The sequence below is a fragment of the Schistocerca gregaria genome, chromosome 7, assembly GCF_023897955.1.
Source record: "Schistocerca gregaria isolate iqSchGreg1 chromosome 7, iqSchGreg1.2, whole genome shotgun sequence".
In the NCBI taxonomy this organism is placed as follows: Eukaryota; Metazoa; Arthropoda; class Insecta; order Orthoptera; family Acrididae; genus Schistocerca; species Schistocerca gregaria.
Window position 1 is genome coordinate 488,228,617 of NC_064926.1, and position 24,568 is coordinate 488,253,184.

General features: G+C 41.4%; 1 protein-coding gene across 1 annotated transcript in view; it reads left to right on the forward strand.

The window, feature by feature from the left end:
• The window catches only part of LOC126282157 (pyruvate dehydrogenase protein X component, mitochondrial-like), a 108,101-nt gene that overhangs the window by 7,818 nt on the left and 75,715 nt on the right, over positions 1-24,568 (forward strand). The window contains exons 4-6 of the mRNA XM_049981674.1: positions 7,434-7,639; positions 12,738-12,889; positions 22,065-22,222. Of these exons, the coding sequence (XP_049837631.1) occupies positions 7,434-7,639; positions 12,738-12,889; positions 22,065-22,222 (516 nt within the window). The remainder of the gene's footprint in view (positions 1-7,433; positions 7,640-12,737; positions 12,890-22,064; positions 22,223-24,568) is intronic.

Consider the following 24,568-nt stretch of genomic DNA (forward strand, 5'->3'; position numbering starts at 1 on the left):
CCAAGTACTACAATCATCAACCTTTCTCTCCCGAAAACTTAAAATGTTGCTTTCACACCCAAGTGTATTTAATTCTTTGCTCGTTAAATCAGTGTCAACAATTTGCTCACTTGGTTCCCTCATCAGTGCATCAATTCCTAAATCATTTAAATTGTTAACTTGCTGGTCCTCTGACAAACTACAAGCTTCTGCCCATTCATAAAATTCAACTACAGTAGAACCCCTCTAATCCGTCACCTTCGGGACCGGGACAATGGTCGGAACGAGAAAAAGGACAGATTATCCGAAAAATCTAATATTTATTGCAAAACATATAAAGATATTTAGTACAATAAATTAAACGATTTAAGACCTAAAAGATGTCTACAGTAATATAAAAACATGTTTTTTACACAGTGTTAAACAATATATTAACTAAAAAACGTCTACATACACTGTAATATGTCTTGGTTTTAAAAGGAAAAACGACAAACAAATTACAGTACTGTACTGTATTTAATAACGTATAAACGATATCTACTGTAAACTAATAGCACTGTATATAAAAAAGAAATTTTTACAAAGAAATAAACTACTGTATGTAGAAACTAAGACATGATTATACTGTATGCATTGTTTTTACAGTAAAAACAAAAACAATTTACTCGTGAAAAAAGTCAGTGATTCATTTTTGTTTAGCAGATGTTATTCTACATTTAGCTGCAGTATCCCTCCAATTCTTTTTATCCACAAAACTTCCATTGGAGTTGAAGATGGATTTTGCTCGATGTATTGAAGGGCAATGTCAAAAGCGTTTTTTGCATCGTTGTGTGAAATACGGGTGGAGGTCCGTCTTCGCCGTCCGAGTCCTCATTCACTGTTTCCTGGCTAACAGTGGCAACATTCTGGTCGACATTGAGCTCTTCAAAGGTGTCACAGTCTCTTTCACATCCGTTGAGCTACTCATCAACTTCATTGGCAGGGACGTTCGGCTCCACAGTTTGCAGATCTTTAACGATTTCCAGTGCGTCATTGTTTTTCTCATCTTCGGTGTCCTCAGTTTCAGTCAATGCTTATGCCACGATTTCCGCAGTGTGGCAGGTTTCAGTTCATCCCATGCTGCAGCGATAGTGTAGATAGCATTTTTGATGTTCAGGTATTTCATTGCATCAAATAAGTTATGACCTCCTTCACATTTTTCCAAGATTGAGCTGATATACTTTCTGCGATATTGCGTTTTTAACCATTCGATGACGCCCTGATCCATTGGTTGGATGAGTGAGGTCACATTAGGAGGCAGAAAGAGAGCTTTTATGTCCTCTTCCACCAAATCTTCCTCAGGTGAGTGTGATGGTGCGTTATCCAACAGTAGTAGAGCACGAACAGGCAGATTTTTTTGCTTCAAGTCTTTTTTGACAGATGGCACAAACTTGTCGAAAAACGAGGATATAAAAAGGTTGCACTCCATCCAAGCAGATTTTTGATTGCAGTAATAAACCGGCAAGGAAGATAAGTTTGTATTTTTGAATGCCCTTGGTTTCTTAGGTTTGCCAATGGCGTACTGTAGAGAAAACGGAATAAAGCAAACGACGATGTTTTTTTATCCCAACAAAGGATAAAATTTCACTATAATGCACAGTATAACAATATGCTTAGCGATAGACACTGCAACAATGGCGCGAAACGTGTCCAGTCAATGACAAGTCGGCGAGGCACGCAAGCCTGAGCTTGGTCGGACTACCCGGAGTGACGGACCATCTGAGGTCAGATTAGAGGGGTTCTACTGTAAGTCAATTATTTTCTCTGGCTCTTTATTACAACCAATGTGTTTGTTCTTAACAGGTACTGTGTTTAGAGGGTAGTACACATTCATAAGATAACTACTCATTACTTGAGACGTATCTCTTGGTGCAATGTAGTCAGTGTTATTGGTCCATCTATTATCTATGCTTTTCGCCCCTATCTTGTGGACCGACAATGGAGTTCATGCTAGTTTTTTACTTCATGACTTCCCGTAGCATTTTGACTCCTGGTGTCACTATGTTCACATCAATTCCTGTTTCAGACTCCCTGTTATTACTTCTGTTCCAATTGTTCCCAGATTGTCCTCATGGAAATTATAGTTTTCCCTTGAATGGAAATTGTTATTATTAATATTGTGACTATTTTGTTCCCTATGATGAAAACTATCATTGTTGGGCCTACTGTTTTCCCTCCTGTTAAAATTAGTGTTTCCCCAACTATGATCCCCACCTCTTTGTGCGTGATTAAAATAGTTTTTTGGTTTCCCCACTTTGTCTATAATCCTGTAAAGTTTGTCCACATAGTTTAGAAATTGTTCAATGTTGTCATCTGGTCCATAAACTAGGTCCCATTGCATATCTGTTGCCAACCTTCTCTTTAAAGCATCATCTGTGTGAGCTCATCAAAGGGTTTACTCAAATGTACAAGTTTCTTCAGTTGATTCTTACAAAACTGTTTCATAGTCCCCTGCATTTCTCTATAATTTGGTCCATTCAGGAACTCCCTCTTTATCCTGGCTTGTTCAGTTTCAGACCAGAACCGTTTTAAGAACTCAATTTCAAATTCTGCATAAGACATGTCCATAGAAAAATTTTGATTGGCCCATGACAAAGATTCCCCCTCCAAAATTTTTTTAACAAACTTAATTTTGAAACTTTCACTCATATTGGGCAAAAATTGTCTCTAAAACTCTGCAGAAAGTTAACAGGATGCAAACTACACTCATTACAGAAGTTTTTAACGGGAATATTGGATAATAAGGTACATGTGCTCATAGAAAAATTTTTGTTAGCTACATCATTGCTAAATATTTCAAACTTCTGGTTTAACTCTGATACTGTACTTTTTAATTCACTAATGTCTGTCTTAGTTTCAATCTCGTGGAGTTTTACTGTGTTACTGACCATTTCCACTTTGTCATTCACAACATTTAGTTTCGAATCTACTCTACTTTCAAGATCTACTGCCATAGCTTTTACATTTGCACAAACTGTGTCTATTTGACTATTAACATTAACAAAACACTTTGCATTTTTCTCTCTGTCTGTGACCAGTTCATTTTTTACAGACTGAATTTTGTTACTCAGACTAGATTTTACTTCTCCCACTTTAGATTCTACTGCCAAAATCTTTGTTTCTGCGTTGCTAAGTTTCTTGTCTATCTTTGATATATCATTGTGAAGTTTATTACCCCAAAGTAATACATTATCAAATTTTTTGTTCATAGCTCCTTCTAGACGCCACACTTTCTGATTTATAACCCTGAAAACTGTCCGCGACCATCCGATTCATGTCTTGCAATTGATCTTCATTAGCTTGTAAGCGGGCTGCAGCTCTTTCCCTTGAATGGAAATTGTTATTATTAATATTGTGACTATTTTGTTCCCTATGATGAAAACTATCATTGTTGGGCCTACTGTTTTCCCTCCTGTTAAAATTAGTGTTTCCCCAACTATGATCCCCACCTCTTTGTGCGTGATTAAAATAGTTTTTTGGTTTCCCCACTTTGTCTATAATCCTGTAAAGTTTGTCCACATAGTTTAGAAATTGTTCAATGTTGTCATCTGGTCCATAAACTAGGTCCCATTGCATATCTGTTGCCAACCTTCTCTTTAAAGCATCATCTGTGTGAGCTCATCAAAGGGTTTACTCAAATGTACAAGTTTCTTCAGTTGATTCTTACAAAACTGTTTCATAGTCCCCTGCATTTCTCTATAATTTGGTCCATTCAGGAACTCCCTCTTTATCCTGGCTTGTTCAGTTTCAGACCAGAACCGTTTTAAGAACTCAATTTCAAATTCTGCATAAGACATGTCCATAGAAAAATTTTGATTGGCCCATGACAAAGATTCCCCCTCCAAAATTTTTTTAACAAACTTAATTTTGAAACTTTCACTCATATTGGGCAAAAATTGTCTCTAAAACTCTGCAGAAAGTTAACAGGATGCAAACTACACTCATTACAGAAGTTTTTAACGGGAATATTGGATAATAAGGTACATGTGCTCATAGAAAAATTTTTGTTAGCTACATCATTGCTAAATATTTCAAACTTCTGGTTTAACTCTGATACTGTACTTTTTAATTCACTAATGTCTGTCTTAGTTTCAATCTCGTGGAGTTTTACTGTGTTACTGACCATTTCCACTTTGTCATTCACAACATTTAGTTTCGAATCTACTCTACTTTCAAGATCTACTGCCATAGCTTTTACATTTGCACAAACTGTGTCTATTTGACTATTAACATTAACAAAACACTTTGCATTTTTCTCTCTGTCTGTGACCAGTTCATTTTTTACAGACTGAATTTTGTTACTCAGACTAGATTTTACTTCTCCCACTTTAGATTCTACTGCCAAAATCTTTGTTTCTGCGTTGCTAAGTTTCTTGTCTATCTTTGATATATCATTGTGAAGTTTATTACCCCAAAGTAATACATTATCAAATTTTTTGTTCATAGCTCCTTCTAGACGCCACACTTTCTGATTTATAACCCTGAAAACTGTCCGCGACCATCCGATTCATGTCTTGCAATTGATCTTCATTAGCTTGTAAGCGGGCTGCAGCTCTTTGACTTAAAGCTAACGATTGTTCGATCATTTGTAACAGTGATTTAATGTCCGACGCCTCACGTTCTGATGAATTAAGTCTTTGATCCGCTTCTTTGACTGACTCATCTTCCGTTTTTATCGGCATGTCTACGTTCCCAAAGACTAACAAATTTTCACAATCCTGCTCGGATTCAGAACCACTTTCCTCTTTCACAATGGTCATTTTTGTGAAATTTCACACACAAAATAATAAAAGGAATATACAGCACTAAACAAATGTACTTATCTTTTCAGTCCGGGTCCTCACTCGTGTGGTTAGTCCACTTTCCTGTTTCGTTTCGTCTCCCTTTACTTCCATGTATAGCACTTCTTTGTACCATGTGGTCATTAGACTTCTGCAAAACAGATTTCGTCGATCCAGTACATATAAATGTCTTAATCCCAGACGAGCCCCCAGTTGTCACGAACCTGCTCAACAGTGCAGGAAAAGTTATCTCCATAAGGACACCATTACAGCGTGGCTAATGACTGTATAGTACTTCAGTAGAGCTGGCCATGATGTCTCCTTTGTTGATGCTGCCAAGTCTGCGTTGTCCATGTGGCTTCTCGTTGTCTAGGCGATGATTCCTTTGCTGCTCTGGGTCCAAGAAAAGGTGCGGGTTTTTTAATTATTACTTTACTATCGAAAAATCACGCAGTATTCCACGGTTTCTTTGTATCAAAAACACATTTATTGCCAAAACTATACACACAACTACACTCAACTGCGGCCAACACTCAAGTGCTCGAAAACCCGTTGTAGACCAACGATCACAGTTATAATCTACAAAGAACATACAATTCGAATATCAATTACTGATCACAACACCTAACTTAGTATTATCTTAAGCAAAAGCTTTTTTAACATGACTTTAGTGTATAATAAAATTAAATGATGTCTATTTGTCAGTACCATTACATCTTTCACCTGGTAAACAATTCCCACTTCTCCCCTGCTAGCTTATTTTTAGGTGTTTCTGTTAAGAGCTATTGAAGTTCATTTTGGGTGATATAGTTTTTAATTTTTGACGTAGCAGTGGCTAGTGCCACTGCTGTTTTAAAGTGAGTGATTTGTAAAACTGTTGTGGTTCATTTATTATAATTATATTTATAATTCAAATAAAACTATAGATGTTGAGGACAATGATTCAGATCCCCGTCCAGCAATCCAGATTGTGGTTGGTGTGATTTTCCTCAGTGCTCCAGGAAAATGCCGGGACAGTTTCTTTGGCATAGGGCACAGCCGTTTCCTTTCCCATCCTTCAGTGATCCAAGCTTATTCTCAGTCTCTAATGACTGTGCTGTTGATGGGATGTTAAACTTTAATCTTCCTTCCTTACAGGCAAATAAAGAAATCTTGTCAGCTTTTGGATGAATCCTTTTTTAAGGTAGAGTTCACGTTCACATACACATGCAGGTGCAAATGAAGGGGGGGAAAACAAACACAAACACACACACACACACACACACACACACACACACACACACACACACACACACACACACACACACACACACACACACACACAGAAGAGAGAGAGAGAGAGAGAGTGTGTTTGTCTCACATGGAGAAAGGAGGCCGAGAATGGGAGGATGGGTTGTAGAAGGGTGGCTGACCGATTGGAGTGGTCAGCTGATACTCAGGATTGGAATTTGGAAGGGAGAGGCAGCAGAGCTGATAACACGGCATGGTTGCTTTCACAGATGGTCCTTCCTCTCCTGGTATAGGGTAAGACTGCTGTGTTCTTAGGTCACACCCGCTCCTAATCTCTTGCCGGAGGGGTCATATCTCTGATGAAGACCAGGGGCAAGACTCAGCACATCCTACTCCAGTGTTGTCACAAGCTTATCCTGTCCTATTGGAGGCAGTGCTACCTGTGAAACCAGCTGTGTCATATACCAGCTCTGCTGCAATTTGTGCACAGCATTTTATGTGGACGTGAGCAGCAACCAGCTGTCTGCCTGAATTAATAGCCACTGCCAAACTGTGTGTTAGAGCAGACCAGACCATCCAGTGGCAGAATACACTGCTGAACATAACATGCTCAGTTTCAGTGGCTGCTTCTCAACCTGTGCCACCTGGATCTTAACTCCCCAACACCATCATTTCTGAGCTACATATATGGGAGTTGTCCTTGCCACATGCCCTTCATTCCTGTAATCTTACAAGTCTCAGTCTCCACTAGTCCCAGCCCCACATGCATCTTTACCCTGCTGCAGGTAACTAACTTAGCTAATCCTGCACCCACACGCTCTTCCCAGCAGTCTCTGTTTCCTCTGTTGTGTCATATCCTTCCATTTGATTCCTTCATATCATCATCATCATAATCATCATCATCTGCTTATAAATTAACAGGTGCCAGTGTCACATTCCTATACCTACTCTCATCTGAACTGTCAGCCACCTTTGTGTATTTAGCTGGCTTATGATCATCAATTGTACTTGTGTCTAGCCTAATTAAACTGAGTATGTTTTGTTTCTAACGGACTCAGTTTTCTTTTTGATAATCGCAACCATATGTTTCACATGCTCATCATCTTTTGGGGCAGTGGAGTGTTTTCAAAGTGTCATATATTCTGCACAATTTTAGAAAAAGTAAATTGTTTCCCTAGATCTAAGTAGCACAACTTTTCAAGAAATGATTTGAGTCTATATGCTTGTATGCATTCGTTGTAGAGGAGAAACAATGAGCAAGTTGCACGAAGATGTACTTTTTAGACTAAAGGTGAGCTTAAACTTGAAATTGTTGTAATAAAGTAGAGGCAGTGTTGTAATTCTAAACAGTGAAAGAGCCTTTTACTGTTGTGGATCAAATAACAAGTACGAATTATTTTACAGATTCCAGAGAACACAGCTGATGTCAAGGTGGGGACACTGATAGCTCTGATGGTGGCTCAGGGAGAGGACTGGAAGTCTGTGGAAGTGCCGGCTTCAGCTGGGGCACCGCCCTCTGCCCCTGCCCCTGCTCCTGCTCCATCTGCCCCAACCGCCCCACCCCCGGCTCCTCCTGTCGCTGTGAAACCTGGCCACGCAGAAGCACCACAGTAAGTCCGTCCTCTCTGGTCAAGTGGTTTAGTATTGAGTTTATAATTATTATTTTTTTCTTTGTGGCATGGTAAACTGACAAAGCAAAAAATCGTGTTTAGGTTTCTAGTACTCGCTGTACAATGTCATGTAATTCAGCAAAGTTCAACTGTTGAAGTTCACATGGTATCAAAAGTGAAATGAAAAGGTATATCCCTAGCTTAACAATTCACAATATATTTTTTGTGACTGTGTATGTGCGGATGGATATATATGTGTGTGTGTGTGTGTGTGTGTGTGTGTGTGTGTATACCTGTCCTTTTTTCCCCCCTAAGGTAAGTCTTTCCGCTCCCGGGATTGGAATGACTCCTTACCCTCTCCCTTAAAACCCACATCCTTTCGTCTTTCCCTCTCCTTCTCACTTTCCTGATGAAGCAGCCGTTGGTTGTGAAAGCTTGAATTTTGTGTGTATGTCTGTGTTTGTTTGTGTGTCTATCAACCTGCCAGCGCTTTTGTTTGGTAAGTCACATCGTCTTTGTTTTCAAGCTGAAGCGATGAATGAAAATTTGTACAAAGGCCAGGACTCCGGGGCGGGTTTCCTGCTCACTAGGCAGATGTGCTGACCATTCACTACACCACCCTGGCACAGTTGCTTTGCACAACTGCCTAAACTACCTTAGCATGTTTTCCTCCACAGTCCAAATTCCTATTCCCATTCACTTCGCAGACTTCAATGCAAGATGCTTATAACAGTTTTCAAAACGAAACTTTGTCTCAAAACGTGGGAGAAAATCCAAAGAGATTCTGGTCTTATGTGAAGTATGTTAGCGGCAAGAAACAATCAATGCCGTCTCTGCACGATAGTAATGGAGATACTGTCAAAGACATTGCTGCCAAAGCAGAGTTACTAAACACAGCCTTCCAAAATGCTTTCAGAAAAGAAGACGAAGTAAATATTCCAGAATTCGAATCGAGAACAGCTGTCAACATGAGTAACGTAGAAGTAAATATTCTCGGAGTAGTGAAGCAACTTAAATCACTTAAGAAAAGCAAGTCTTCTGGTCCAGACTGTATACCAATTAGGTTCCTTTCAGAGTATGCTGATGCATTAGCTCCATACTTGACAATCATATACAACCGTTAGCTTGACAAAAGATCTGTAACCAAAGACTGGAAAGCTGCACAGGTCACACCAATATTCAAGAAAGGCAGTAGGAGTAATCCACTTAATTACAGGCCCATATCATTAACGTCGATTTGCAGCAGGATTGTGGAACATGTATTGTGTTCGAACATTATGAATTACCTCGAAGAAAACGGTCTATTGACACACAGTTAACATGGGTTTAGAAAACATCATTCTCATGAAACACAACTAGCTCTTTATTCGCATGAAGTGTTTGTAGAGTGGCAGTGACAAGGGATTTCAGATCGATTCTGTATTTCCAAAAGGCTTTTGACCCTATACCACACAAGCGGCTTCTAGTGAAATTACGTGCTCATGGAATATCGTCTCAGTTATGTGACTGAATTTGTGACTCCTTGTCAGAGAGTCACAGTCCGTGGTAATTGATGGAAAGTCATCGAGTGAAACAGGAGTGATTTCTGGTGTTCCCCCTAGGTAGTGTTATAGGCCCTTTGCTGTTCCTTATCAATATAAACGATTTGGAAGACAATCTGAGCAGCCGTCTCAGGTTGTTTGCAGACGACACTATCATTTATCGCCTCAGAAGATCAAAACAAACTGCAAAATGATTTAGAAAAGATATCCGAAGGGTGCAAAAATTGGCAGTTGACCCTAAATAACGAAAAGTGTGAGGTCATCCACATGAGTGCTACAAGGAATTTGTTAAACTTTTGTTACATGATAAATTAGTGAAATGTAAGGGCTGTAAATTCAACTAAATATCTAGGAATTACAATTACGAACACATTAAATTGGAAGGAACACATAGAAAATGTTGCGAGGAAAGCTAACCAAAGACTGTGTTTTATTGGCAGGACACTTAGAAAATGTAACAGATCTACTAAGGAGACTGCTTACACTATGCTTGTTCATCCTCTTTTAGAATACTGCTGCGCAGTGTGGGATCCTTCCCAGATAGGACTGACAGAGTACATCAAAAAAGTTCAAAGAAGGGCAGCATGTTTTGTATTATCGTGAAATATGGGAGAGAGCATCACTGAAATGACACAGGATTTGGGCTGGATGTCATTAAAAGAAAGGCATTTTTCGTTGCGACGGGATCTTCTCACGATATTCCAATCACCAACTTTCTCCTCCGAATGCAAAAATATTTTGTTGACACCGACCTACATAGGGAGAAACGATTGCCACGATAAAGTAAAGGAAATCAGAGCTCGTACGGAAAGATAGGTGTTCATTCTTTCTGCGTGCTGTATGAGATTGGAATAATACGGAATTGTGAAGGTGGTTTGATGAACCCTCTGCCTGGCACTTAAATATGATTTGCAGAATATCCATGTAGATGTAGACATTTGGAGAGCTTCTGCAATGCTGTTTGAGTTTTGGAGGAATACCAAGTGGGCTGAGATGTGAATGGGAATTTGGGTGAGGAGGGAGGCATGCTAGGGTAGTTGGTGCAGTAGCAGAAAGTGACTGTGCCAGGTTGGCGTAGTGCTTAGCGCATTTGCATAGTAAGCAGGAGACCTGGTTTCAAATCTCGTTCTTGGTACAAATTTTTATTTGTCACTTCAGTCTGAATATATACAAAATAATTGGTAAAACACTTTAAATAAAATTGAAGGAATAAATGAAATGGGTGACTGTATAATGTAGTCAACACAGTGATGAGGTTTCTTCCAAATAAAATACTCTGTTGTCCGTAAAACTCATTCAAATATGATGATGGCTTTACAGAAGGTTATTAAAAGCATGTTTGCTGTGCCTCAAGTCAAATAATAAAAGTACTAGTGAGCACAGTTAATTTGGATTAAACAGAGACATACATTCAGCTAACACATTTGTAATATCAAAGTTCAAATCCTGATGAAAAGTGCAATGCAAGTTTATCAGTTATACTGTGCTCATGTACAAAAGTTCACCACAATATACATTTACTTGCACCAAGATAATGTCCTTCAGTGATGAGAGGAAACAAAACACCATGGAGCCATGTGACAACAACTAAGTCCATGCAGTGCTCAAAATCTATCCCTATGAGTTTTCTAAGTGTTGAAATGCTGCTCAGAAAACTAAGTTTAACTTCCAGCCAAATGCTATTCCTTGAACACCAAACAGACACCATGATGTCCCTACTTCAAGCAAAAGACCATGAGGTACTCCAGTACCACTTATTTCAAACCTTGGATACTAGACCATGTTAGCCAAATTCATGACTTGTTACAGAATTGTCATTAAAATGACTATCATCAACAGTTCATACATTTCATTACCGTACAACATATCAAAATAAGCCTTTTCTCATGCTGATTACTCTCCCACCTTCCAAATCATGCGAACATGAGTATTAATGCAGTTATCAATAAAGGCATTGAGTGGTGCTGTCATTATCTACTTTAAGATGAATAAAACTAAAACAAACATGCTTTTGTAAATGACTGTGCCATATCAAAAGGTACACAAACTTCTGCCCTTCCTTGTGACATACTCAGTTCATAGTTAAGATACACCAAATTGAAATTGTGATTGATTTATGAAGAGCTTCACTTCTGTCTAGGAACATGGTATATAATTTTGCACATAAATCGTTTTTGGGAACTAACATTAAAAATATTTGGGGAAAGGTTAAAGTTGTAGGGGGAACACATGCTGACATTATGCTAAGATTTTTTATTATTATTAAGTTGTGCTCTTGTTTATTTGATTGAATCATATTAGTTCAAGTCACCATTACTCTAGTATCATTTGAGTTTTAGATAAATCAAGTTATTATGTGTTTACTGTGTATAGAAGCATCAGTGAAAAGGTGTGTTACTCATGAACTAGAGGCCATACAACGAACTGCAATGCTGCTATGAGCTCATGAAATCAAGATGCAAAATTTGATATCATCATATTCTGTGAGAGACTATTAGATTCAATTTTAGTATTTTTCATGTACTTCTAAGTTACATAGAGTAGCTGGCAATTGTCACTTGGCCACAAGTGTGCAAGTATCCCATAATTCTTGGGTTTTACCTGCCGTTTCCTGTCACCTAATCCTTTTGTGCTTGCTCTAAACATGGATTATAGGGCCATCTTTCTACAGTGCAGCTCGGTTGTATACAGCCAGGCCTGTAAACTAACACTTCCTCCCCTCCCCATCACCCCATCTCTTATACACCACTACAACTGCTGACATCCCCATAGCTTCTGCCAGTGCACCAGTGGTGTTCTCAACAAGGGGAGGTTGTTTTATGCCATGCTTATCCGGCGATTAGGAAAGGTTCCATCCCTCTCTTGATCAAGTCTTTTTTTTTTTTTGGTCAGTAGTAGTCGCTCAGGTTCTGTCCGTGTCACAAAGGAGGGCGAAATCCCTCGGTTGATGTGCCACAGAATTTGTCGCACATATAATAGGTCATCCCATTGTTTGAGGGACAAGCTGTCACAATTCATGGCTCGCATCTTGCAGGAGCGCTCGGAGACTGCGGGACGCTGCCCGTGATACTTAATCTTTGCTGGCCACACCAACTGCTTGGAGGTGTTGCAGCCCCATCCTGGTATATGTGGCTTTTTGTTAAGAGCTGCAGCCTGCTCTAAAGTCCAAGCACAACACTTCCAACTCAGAGGATAAGTGTTAGCCGCGAATGTCATGAAATCTGCAACCTTTTGTCTCACTTCTAAGATGACTGCTTCCTTAAAAATATGAAACACCGTGCTACATCTTTATTCTGTAATGAATTTCCCTAGTTTCGTCCTCCACATAGCATAACCTGAATGACAATAAAGTAACCCTTTAATGTTTTCAGCGAACTCTGACCAAAAGGTTGGGTTGCTGTTGCTGTATTTCAGTTTTATGTTAGACATTTCACATTTTGTGCGATCCATTCTAGCGTGAACATTTGAATCAGTCATTCTAAAACTGAAAGCTGTTTTTAAGGAATAAGGTTTTATAAATTACTTTTCATATTTGTATTAATTTTTTCTGTTATTAGCAACATTGGTCCCGCTGTTAGACTTCTTCTGGAGCAATACGGTCTGCAGCCATCAGACATACCTGGAACCGGCCGAGGAGGGAAGGTGCTCAAGGGCGATGTCCTCGAATTTGTCAAAAAGAACGCACTAAAGCCAAAGCCACCAAAGCAAGGTACGGTGACTACTGGGACAGCTTTTTTCTTTTTTTGAATTGTAAATTGTCAGAGAAGAGCAAGTAAGTGCACAGGTGCTGAGTCAGTGGCCTAATAAATAATTCCAAAACTTAAATGTGCTTCTCCACACCATTTCTATCCTGGTTCAGCAACAGTGACCCAATTTTCAAATAAAAAGGCAGTCTCTGCTGCAGGTATTTATATTAAAATTAACACATTTCATGCTAGTGGTGCATCTTCAGAATTTCTGTAAAATAACATTAACATATGAATTTATAAAGTTGTGACACTTATTACTTGGTGCTTAAAACAAACCATGCAGTTATTGTTTTCTATTGTGCGATATGCCTTTACCCTGCAAGCCTCTCCACACACCAATTTTTTCTATGATTTGCAGCCTGCCTACCTGCACCTCATGTCTCCTGATCCAGCATTCCCAATGTTCTGTTCCTTCTAGTTGACAGATATTGTTTTCTTAATTTTTTTCTCTTTGTTGTTTCTGGTTGTTTTCTTTTCTCTGGTGGAATTGTGTCATATCTGTTTGATTTAGAAATTTGAAGTATGTCTCTATGTACGCTAGGCCTGCTCCAGTCGTTCCTGTTTTAGCAATGAATGATAAGTCTTTTTCATATTTTGAATGGAAACTTAATTTATTTATACATTTACTGAGCCCATAATAAAATCTGTATGTGATGTAATACCATTTTATCAATCATTATGTTCTTTTAGAGTAGTTATCTTCTGTTAGTCTATCTCCTCCTTCCCCCCCTCTCTCTCTGTCTCCATCTCATCCTTCATCCTCTGTCTGTCCATCTCCTCCTCCCCTCTTCTCCCCCTCTCCCTGTTTATCTCATCCTCTTTACTTTGACTGTCCATCTCCTCCTCCCCTCTCTCTCTCTGGCTATATCTTTCTCCCCCTGTCTCTGTCCATCTATTCCTCTTTACTTTCTCTGTCCATCTGCTCCTCTTGACTGTCCCTTTCTTCCTCCACCTCTCTCTGTCCATTTCTTTCTTCCCCCCTTCTCTCTCCATGTTATCATGCTCACCCCTATAAAATGCTGGTACTTCTTACCCCACAGGATTTCTTTCTGGATTGTAACTAAGGTGTGTTCTAAAATTGGTTGAAATCATTCCAGAGTTTAGGATGAACTTTTTATCCATGGCTTTGCCTGTATACTACAGTCAAATATATTTCACATGTATTTAACATGTTTCAGAGATATTTGTACATATAAGGCCCCTTATCTCTAGTGAATTTCACCTTACATTTTCAAGCAGCTTAATGTTTATGACATCTTATCTTGTGAACATTGTGCTGTACAGTGATGTAATTTAGCATGTACATCCAGTGGTACTGTGGCTGCTGTCTGTGAAATGTGTTGTGAATAGAGTTAGTAGTAAAGAAGCAATAAGTTAAAACACCATGTGTGATTCAGCAGCTTTTCACTCGTCTCAATGTGCATGACATCATATATCTTAAAATATGTGTCATATGTCGCACAGAGATATGTTTTTAGTGCATCCAGTTGGTGTGTGAATACTGTCTGAAAAATGTGTCACAACTACGTAGTAAATTAAAATGTAATGTTTCATGCGGTAGTTTTACTGCATGAACAGCTAAAATGCAGTAAGTGACAAACTTTTTTTTCCCTTTCATCATTTTGTAGGGGTTGTCAGTGAGTGTTTCCAGACAGTAAGTAATATGTGTACCAAGTTTGGTTGAAATTGATCCAGTGGATTAGGAGGAGATGTGATACATACATATGTGCATCCTTTTGTTTGGGTGTGTTTTATCTTGTGCCAGGTTTAGATCCTATTTAAGAAAAAGAATACAGAAAGTTACACATGGATGCTTGATCAGTAGAAATAGAGATGCCACATAAAGTCTTCTGTGGAAGAAGTTGCAGTGGATTCAGTTGTACACATGCTAATGGGTTTGTTCTGTCTTAATGATCTACCATTTCATGTGGGTTCCAAAGAAATGTAGGAACATGTGAGGCAGTACTGACCCTATAACTTATCACAGAAAGTATGTTGAGGAAAGGCAAAGCTGTGTATAGCATTTGTACATATAGAAAAAGTTTTTGACAATGTTGACTGGAATATGCTCTTTGCAATTCTCAAGGTAACAAGGATAAAATACAGGGAGCAAAATGTTATTCACAACTTGCACAGAAACCGAACAGCAGTTACAAGAATCATAGGACATGAAAGAGAAGCAGTAATTGAGAGGAAAGTGAGACAGAGTTGTAGGTGCAGTAGCCACCAGAAAGATCGCGGGAGGCGAACATCGGCACGGCGCGTCACGGACGGTAGTTGCCGCAAATAGAGTCCTGTCCACCAGAGGGCACGTGAGAATTCGACCACGAGAATTCGGCCGTGACCTCTGCCAGCGGAACAACAACAACAACAACTCAAGCAGCACGGCCCGTGCCCAGTCAGTTCACATCGGGCATGCTTATGAGACAGTTCCCGGTCTACTCTGAAGTGCGATGGAAAACGTGAACCATGTTACTACACAATTGGCGACGAGAAGGGTCGTTCTTTCGCGTGTTGCGTTGTTGTTCCGGTTTCACAGCTTATCCGCAGCATGGAGGATTTAGTGCGGGTTTTGGTTGAGCAACAGACAGAGCTCATGGCCACCACGAAACAAGTGCTTCCGGCATTGTTTTCCATGCCGTTCCCTCCTCCCTTTCCCCCGTATGACGAGATGGTGGAGGATTGGGACGTGTATGAACATCGCCTTCGGGGGCAGCATTTCCAGGCGTTTCATGTTGCAGATGTGGAGCTATGTTGTGCTCTTTTCTTGTCTTGGATATCTCCCTTGCTGTATCAAGTTTTGCTAGTGCCGTTGCAGGAACCCTCGTCCTTGTCTTTTGATGCATTGTCTTCATTACTGTCTTCATATTATCGCTGCCGCACACATGTTGTGGCGGCTAGGGTCGAGTTCTATCAATGCAAGAAGCAGCCCCATCAGTCTTACCGGTCGTGGGCCACTACCGTGCACGGTATTAATCGCAAGTGTCATTTTGTCACGGTGCAGTCGCAAGAGTCGTATGCCCACGTTATGGTGCGCGACGTCATTGTTCATTCGGCCCCTGATAAGGAGGTCCGGCAATGGGCCCTGCAGTTAGAAGACCCTTCCCTCGAGGAAGTCCTGTCCATTGCTCAATCGTATGAAGTCTCTCACGCCGCCAGTCAACAGTTGGAAGTGTGGTGTGACGTCGCGGCGGTTCAGGGCGGCGTGGCCGCGTCCACTACGTCAGGCGTGGACGACGTGCGAGAGGTACAACCCGGCCATTACGGCCGCTTCCGCACGCCGCCTAAACAGAGTTCCAGCTGCCGGCCCCTGTTACCGTCCTGTGCGTTGTGCTATATACATCATGATCGGTTGGAGTGCCCCCAGCATTGGGCCGTTCTGTCGCAAATGTAATAAAAAAGGAAACATTGCTAAAGTTTGCCGCTCAGCCTCGAAAGAATCGAAGGAAGCAGTTACAGAGGACATGGACGTTGACATTCAGGAAGTCTCACTGGGCCAGGCTCCCGACGCATCGGCACACAAACTCTTTATCGAGGTGTCGGTTCGGTCGTGCCGATTACAACTGCAAGTAGATACGAGCGCGGCAGTTTCTTTGTTGAATGCACAAACTTATTCCGACCTTGGGTCGCCCCCGTTGGTACCAGTTTACCGGCGTCTACGCCGTTATGGTAAACAGTTCATTCCCCTACTGGGTCAATTCACTACCGATGTGACTTACAAATCAGTCACTCGGCCTATTACTTTTATTGTTGTCAGTGATGCAAGTTCCGCTAACCTTTTTGGTTTGGATGCCTTTCAAGCTTTCGGGTTTTCTATCACTGACACCATACGGTTGGTCTCCGAAGACGTTCCCTATCAATCATTAGAATCTTTGATCTCTGACTTTCCGGATATCTTTGAGGAGGGGCGTGTTTCAGACTTTGAAGCTCACTTAACGTTGAAGGTGTCGGCTCGCCCGCATTTTCTACGCACGACGCATATCCCCTTGGCTCTCCGCCCTCAAGTAAAATAAGAGCTAGACTGGATGACAGCCCTAGGGGTCGTTCTTCCCATTTCTTCTAATGAGTGGGATTCGCCCCTCATTATTGTCAGGAAACCCTCGGGAAAATTACGTCTTTGTGGCGATTTCAAGACCACCATTAATTCCTAATTGGTGGTGGACACCTATCCTTTGCCTCGTGCTGATGAATTGTTCTCCGCCGTGGCGGGAGCCCACTATTTTTCGAAAATCGATCTTTCGGAGGCTTATCATCAGATACCTCTTGATGAGGACTCCAAACGGCTGGCGGTTGTCAACACGCGTTTGACCTTTACCAATACCAGCGGTTGGCCTTCGGCATATCCAGTGCCCTGGTGATATTTCAGCGTTATCTTGAGCATGTCACGTCGACAATCCCTCATTTTATTAATTACCTGGACGACATAATTGTCATGGGCCGCAGCACGAAGGAACACTTGCACAACCTTCGCACCCTCTTTCTCAAATTCAGGTCCGTGGGCTTGCATTGCAACCTGCGTAAGCCAAAATTCTTCCAACTGTCCATTGAGTATGTGGGCTACACAATCTCTCGGCACGGCGTCCAGCCGCTAGAAAGTGTGGTCCAAGGTATCGTCGACCTTCCGCAGCCCGCTTCGCTGAAGGAGTTACAAGCTTTTCTAGGCAAGATTGCCTATTACCACCGGTTCATTCCCAGGGCTTCCACCATCGCCCGCCCCCTGTACTGCCTTCTGCGCAAGGGTGTTCCTTTTGATTGGTCGTCTGCATGCAAGCGAGCGTTCACCTCGTTGAAAGGCCTCCTCACGTGTTTGGTTACTTTTGACCCCCATAAGCCGTTGGTCCTGGCTACAGATGCTTCGCAGTATGGGGTGAGGGCGGTCCTGGCCCATCGCAACGCAGATGGTTCCGAGCAGCCACTGGTGTTTGCGTCTAAAACTCGTAGTCCCGCACAGGCCCATTACTCCCAGGTGGAAAAAGAGGCTTTGGCCATCGTCTACGCTGTTACGAAGTTTCACCCTTTCTTGTATGGCACGAAGTTTCAGTTAATCACTGACCATAAGCCGTTAATATCGTTATTTGGCCCCGCCTCTCAGATTCCGGATAGGGCAGCCCACAGGCTACAGCGCTGGGCCTTGTTCCTCTCTAAGTACCATTTGACATTCATTTTCGCCCTACCGGACAGCATGCCAATGCAGGCGCTCTTTCCCGTCTTCCGGCGGGCCCGGACCCTACGTTCGATCGAGAGGAGATTATGTGTTTTCATTTGGATGTGGCGTCCCGCCAAGCGGTTGATGGCTTCCCGATCACTAGTTCTAGAGTCGCCAGGGAAACGGCAGCTGACCCGGTTCTCCGGCAAGTAGTTCGCCTCATTCAGCAGGAGTGGTCATCTCGACCTCCAGGCCGGGCCTCGGACTCTCTTCGTAATTATTTTGTGCTACAAGACTGCCTTTCCGTCTTGGAAGGAGTTCTCCTTCTGGCTGCCGATGATACAGCTCCTTGCGTGGTTGTTCCTGCAAGTTTGTGAAGGGAAGTCCTCACGTTATTACATGTGGGACACTGGGGTGTTCCCCATACTAAAACCTTGGCTCGCAGACATGTGTACTGGCCCGGTATTGACAGAGAAATTGAGCACTTGTTGGCCGCCTGTTCCCAGTGTGCGAGCTAACAGGCATCTCCCAGGTCAGGGTTCTCTTCATGGCCGCCTGCAACCCAGGCATGGGAACGTGTTCACATCGATTTTGCGGGCCCGTTTCTCAATGGCTTTTGGCTCATTGTCATTGATGCTTATTCCCGATTTCCATATGTGGTTCTCTGCTCCTCAACCACTTCAGAGATTGTAATCCAGGCACTAGCAAAAATCTTTTCTGTGGAAGGTCTGCCAGTCACCCTGGTCTTTGACAACGGACCTCAGTTTATATCGCAGACCTTCCAGGATTTTTGTAGGCGCTTTGGTATTCGGCACGTTTGCTCTCCCCCCTTTCATCCACAATCGAATGGGGAAGCCGAGCGCATGGTGCGCACATTTAAGACACAGATGAAAAAGTATGTGCACGAATTTCCTGCGGCGGAGGCGTTGACGTTTTTCCTGGCCGCATTCCGGACCACACCTATGGGAGAACGCAGCCCCGCAGAGCTCCTCCATGGGCGCCAACCTAGGACTCTGCTGCACCTCCTTTGGCCCAGTCCTCGCCAGTCTTCGCAAAACGGAGTACCCGGCTTTCCACCTGGTTTGTCGGTCTGGGCACGTTAGTTTGTTCGCAATCCACATCGGATACCGGCGGTGGTCCTGCGCTGAAATGGCCACCGGCTCTATACCTTGCAGACGGGGGACCGGGAGGTCGTCACCAAAATCATTTACGTCCACGTTTGGGCACCCACCCTCCGACCCCTCGGGCACCGGCGAGGAGGTAAAAAATGTAGCAGGAGACCAAGTAAGCAGTTTCAGATGGCCATAAGATGCACTAATTATGCAGAGATCTGAATAAGGCTTTCACGGGATAGAGTAGGTGTGGACGGCTGCATCAAACTACACTTTGGATTGAAGACAACAACAACAACAATGGGTAGAATACTTTTGTTTTGGTCTTTTGTTTGGTCTTCCCAAAGATGTTAATAATTCTGAGAAATGTCATCTACTTTGGGTAATTTGTTTCACATTAGTTCTCTATTTTTTTGTTATATTCTTTTCACAGTGTCACATCTCCTATGTTATCTGCTCTTCCTTTTCTGTAATATTGTCAGCAAGTTATCATTTATAGAGCTTTTCCACAACCTTCCTTGCTTCTTGTTGCCTTGCATTTGTTCTCTTGACGTTATACAACTACATGTCTTTTCTCCAAAGATTTCTTTGAGTCACACCTATCTTTCCTATAGCTGACTGTAAAGCTTTGCATTTCTCTTGTAACCATTCCTGCTTTGCTACATTGTACTTCCTCTTAATCTCATTTTTGTGTGTCTGCTCCAGTTGCTTCATTTTTTAAATCTTTTTCTGTCATCGAAGAAATTATCCAAGGATTGCTACTGGGCCTACTTCTTTAGTTATTCCCCTGGTGCTTTCACTGTGTCATTTTTCAAAGATACTCATTCATCTTCTAGTGCATTCCTTTCCACTGTGTCAGTCAGTAATTGTCCACTGCACCATCTGAAGCTCTCAAATAGTGTGACAATCTTCTTTATTTCCCGATCTTTGCAATTTATTCATCTTAAGCCTGCATTTCATAACTAATAAGTTTTGGTCACAGTTTCCCATCTGCTCCTAGAAAAGTTTTGCAGTTTGAAACCCAGTTTTTAAATCTTGCATCATTACAAAATCTATTTAAAGCCTTACAGTGCCTCCACATCTCTGTCTCTTCTATGTCTACATCTATGCAACCATATTTCATGGTTCTTGAGTGAACTGTTTGCAGTATTCCTGCAACATTCCTCCACACATCTTCTAATTCCATTCCTTTCCTCCTGTCAGTGTCACTGACTGTTTTAAGTTTTCTTCCTTTTCCCTTTTACAGAAATTCCCAATTTTTTAATTCATTGTTAGGTGTACTGCATTATTACCTCTAGTTGATTTTATGTTGCTAACCCTGTACTTGCCTGACCAGAAATCCTGTTCTTCCTGTCCTCTGTATTTCACTAACTCCCACTATATTTAACTTTGACCTAGCCATTTATTTTTTCTAGTACTCAAACCTACCAACATGATTACAGGAGCTTACATCTCATGCTGTCTCCTTTCCTCCTTGTTATTTGAAGATAAGTCCATGGAAAGTCCCTGCCCAGAAATCCAGTGGGGGCCTGATTAATCTCTAGAATGTATTACCCAGGAGGATGCAGTCATGATTAAGGTGGAGGGTATAGCTCAATGCCAAGGAGACAGATCCAAGCTGGAATAACAATAATTTAAATTAGGAGAGATCTCTGCTCACCATGTAGAGGAGATGTTGAACCAGACACATTTAAAAGTAAACTAAGTTATCAGATGAATCCTTCTTGATTTTTAGAAAAAAAAAAACACACACATTTATATACGTGCGCATGCGCGTGGGCACACACACACACACACACACACACACACACACACACACACACACACACACACACACACAGGAAGCTTTGAGGACAAGGACTAACAAAGTTGAGGCCAGGGGGCTTTTGAGAATGAAGGATTTGCTGCAGTGAGAGTTCCCACCTGTGCAGTCCAGAAAGGCTGATGTTGGTTGAAAGATTCCAGATGACTTAGCTGCGAAACAGTCCTTGATGTTAAGCACACCAAGTTCTCTGGCCTGCTTGACAACTGGCTAGTCCAACTGTCTCCTGACTATAGTTTGTTAGTGGCCGTTCATGTAGACAGACAGCTTGTTGGTACTTATGCCCAGAAAGAAAGCCGCATAGTGGTTGCATCTAAGTTGGCATGCCACATGGCTGCTTTCACCAGTGGCTTTACATTTGCCAGCATTAGAAAATGCATGTGATGGGACTGGAGTATATGTTAGTGGGAGGATGTGTGGGACAGTTCTTGCATGTAGCTCTTCAACAGGGATATGGACCACGGGGTAAGGGGTTGGCAGCAAGGATGGAATAGAGATGAACAAGGATATTGTGCAGGTTGGATGGGCAGCAAAATACTACTGTGAGATGGCTTGGGAGGATAGTGGGGTGCTATAACTCACTTCGGAGCATGACAAGATGTAATTGAAAACTTGTCTGAGATCTTGACGCAGTTGCTCCAGTTGCAAGGCCAGTTAGTGGGACAGGTGAGACACAGCATGGGATACCTGTTTCAGGGTAAGGTGTGGAGGGTAATTTCAGTCTGTGAAGGGCTCCTTGAGATCTTTGGCTATTTGAATGTGTGTCACTGCAGATGTGATGACCATATGTGGCTAGGCTCTATGGAAGGCACTTCTTGGTGTGGTATGGGAGGCAGCTGTTAAAGTATATATATATATCTCTCATGCGCAGCCCATCTGAGACAGATTTATTTTTGTTTTCTGTTGTATGTTATGCCTGTAATAGTTTTATTAAGAGTTACCCTATATAGTGAAAAAAGTTATTTCTGTTTTATTCTCTTTCTAAAAGAAAAGCTTGTAGATTTATATTTAATGAAGTTGCTTAGCAACACATTGATGACAGTTGTATTTTTCAGTTCCTCCACCTCAGGCAGCCAAAGCACCTCCGCCAGGTGCTGTGCGAAAACCAGCTGCAGGAGCAGCAGCGAAAGTTAAGCCGCCGGGCTCAAAGTTCTCAGATCTTGAGCTGACCAACATGCGCCGCACCATCGCTAAGAGGCTGACACAATCCAAGGTTAGTTTGTGTCATGTTTGGTCTCCACTGCAGATAGAAAAGTGTTACTGGGTTACACAAACATTTAATCAGTTTGGTAGTCCCAAGTCTAGAATGTTTGGAAGCGCAGTACTCAATACTTGCTTGATGAGCTTTAGTGGACACATTGCTGGAGGTGAAATTTTGAGAATAATAAGCTTCCTAATACTGCATTTGTTTTGACTAATTGCAAGTTAGTGCAAAATCTAGAAAATATTCAAATGATTCAGTGCCAGAGTTGATGTAAAGATATTAGAAACTCAAAACTGTAAAGAGAGGGACATCTGATGCACTATGGCTGTTCAGGCTTGCAAGGCTGTTTTGTTTCCATAGGACTTTAGTGGCTCCTATTGACACCCACGGAAATGTTGATGAAACACCTTTGGACAAGCATTGAGTTAAACCATCCGAAACAAGCAGTGACAGAAGTTTGGACCCTAAAGTGCCAACAGAGCACAAATCAGTAACCAAAAGATGTTAATGAAAGAAGAAGAGAGTTTTGAAAGCTGTCACGTTGTGCAGGATTTGTACAGCTTTACAGGAACTCGGAAGTGTGCAAAACAGATCAAAAATTGGACCCTACTCACACAGGATCCCTAAAATCGAACTCCAATAATGTGGACTCTGAAGTGACATCATGCTATGTTAACTTAACATTGATGAAATTCTCTGACGGTGTTCTACAGAATGTGTCAGCAATATCAAAAACTGTGGCAAATCCTCCAACGCCTCATCAGAACCTTCCTCTGTTTGGCAGCTAATCAGATAGTTGAAGAATAGCAAGGGTCAAGTTGCGGAACATAGAGCAAGTGTGTCCCATTTGGATATCGGGCTACAGTGCTTTAGATTGCATCTGTCCAGGACAGTTGTTCCCAACATTTCTGAGACCATTACCCCTGAGAGCAATCAGATGTTATCAGGTATTTCCCCCACCCCCCCACCCCCTCCCTCCCTGTTCCGAGCACCATCACCAGCATTAGCTGTAACTAAACTTTAAAACAAAAACTAATGTTTCTTCCAACACTTTTAATGTTAAAATGATGAAAGATACATTGTATTTACTTTTTCTGATTATTTTATTAAACTGGGAACTAACGAGTCCATGAAACAATTGGTTACTGCTCATTTCTAACAACCTTTTCTATATTTGGTCTGGACTCAGTGAGTGCACATCATAAGTCTTGTTCCAAGCCCATTCACTTTCTAGTTTATGTTTTCATTGCAATCATAGTCAGTAATGTACTTTCTCATCTATAAATCTTGAATGTCACATTTCTTTTCCATGTGCTATATTCGAGTAGTGTATATGTGTTTTAGACTTAATGCTGAAGCAGTTCGAGGAATGTTGTATAAGTGTTATTTACAACTCCTCCTCAGAAAAGAAAGCTAACTATCCACACTGCCACACTTGTTACATAACATTCTTCCTTTGCACCACTGTGCTGTCTGTCAGATCGTTTATCTGTTTTGAAGTGAATCCTGAATTAATTTCTCGACAAAAAATTATCGTGATACATTTAGCATTTGGTAATTGTCTCACTTTTATTGTCATAGAAGCACAGTACATAGCAAAGGCATACATTTATGGGATGTAGATTTGAAAAAGATTTTGTTAATATATTTGTTTTATGAGATGTTATCTCCACTGCACTCCCTGTTTTCCTTTCCCTGTTGCTTCATAACCTGGGTTGTGAGTAACTAAATCCACTTTCGTAACTAAATCCACTTTCCCTTCTTCCCTTTCTTTCCCCTCTCTCCTCCCCGATGAAGGAACATTTATTCCGAAAGCTAGGAACTTAAATTTTCGGTTGTTTTTTGTGTTTCTATCGGCTGTACTGAGCTGAGGTAAGTACTGGCCAGCCCCTCTATCTCTTTGTTAGTAATTGTTTCACATCTTTATATGAGATTTTCCATTAATTAGTTAAACTTAACAATCAGTAAATTTCAAATGGCAGGAAACACATATACAGGGTGTATACGGCCCGGGACAACTGGGAGATCCGGGAAAAACCCAGAAATTTTTTCATCTGGGAAAAACGCGGGAATTTTTTAAAATTCTGAGAATTTTTCATTGTTTTTGTTTTCAGTTAAATTTTTGTAATTTTGACTGGTAAGAACTGAGACTCTAACAAAGAATATCACTGTATTCCGCAAATGCAGAATAATATTCCAGCAATAAAACACGAACAGGAGAAAAAACGAAAATAAAACTTAAATTGCAAAGGAAATGCACCCTATACAGCAACAAAACACAGTGCTCGTACTATCATCTGCCAGCAGCAAAATGTATCAAATGCTTTAGGAAGACTATGCAATGCTTTGTAACAA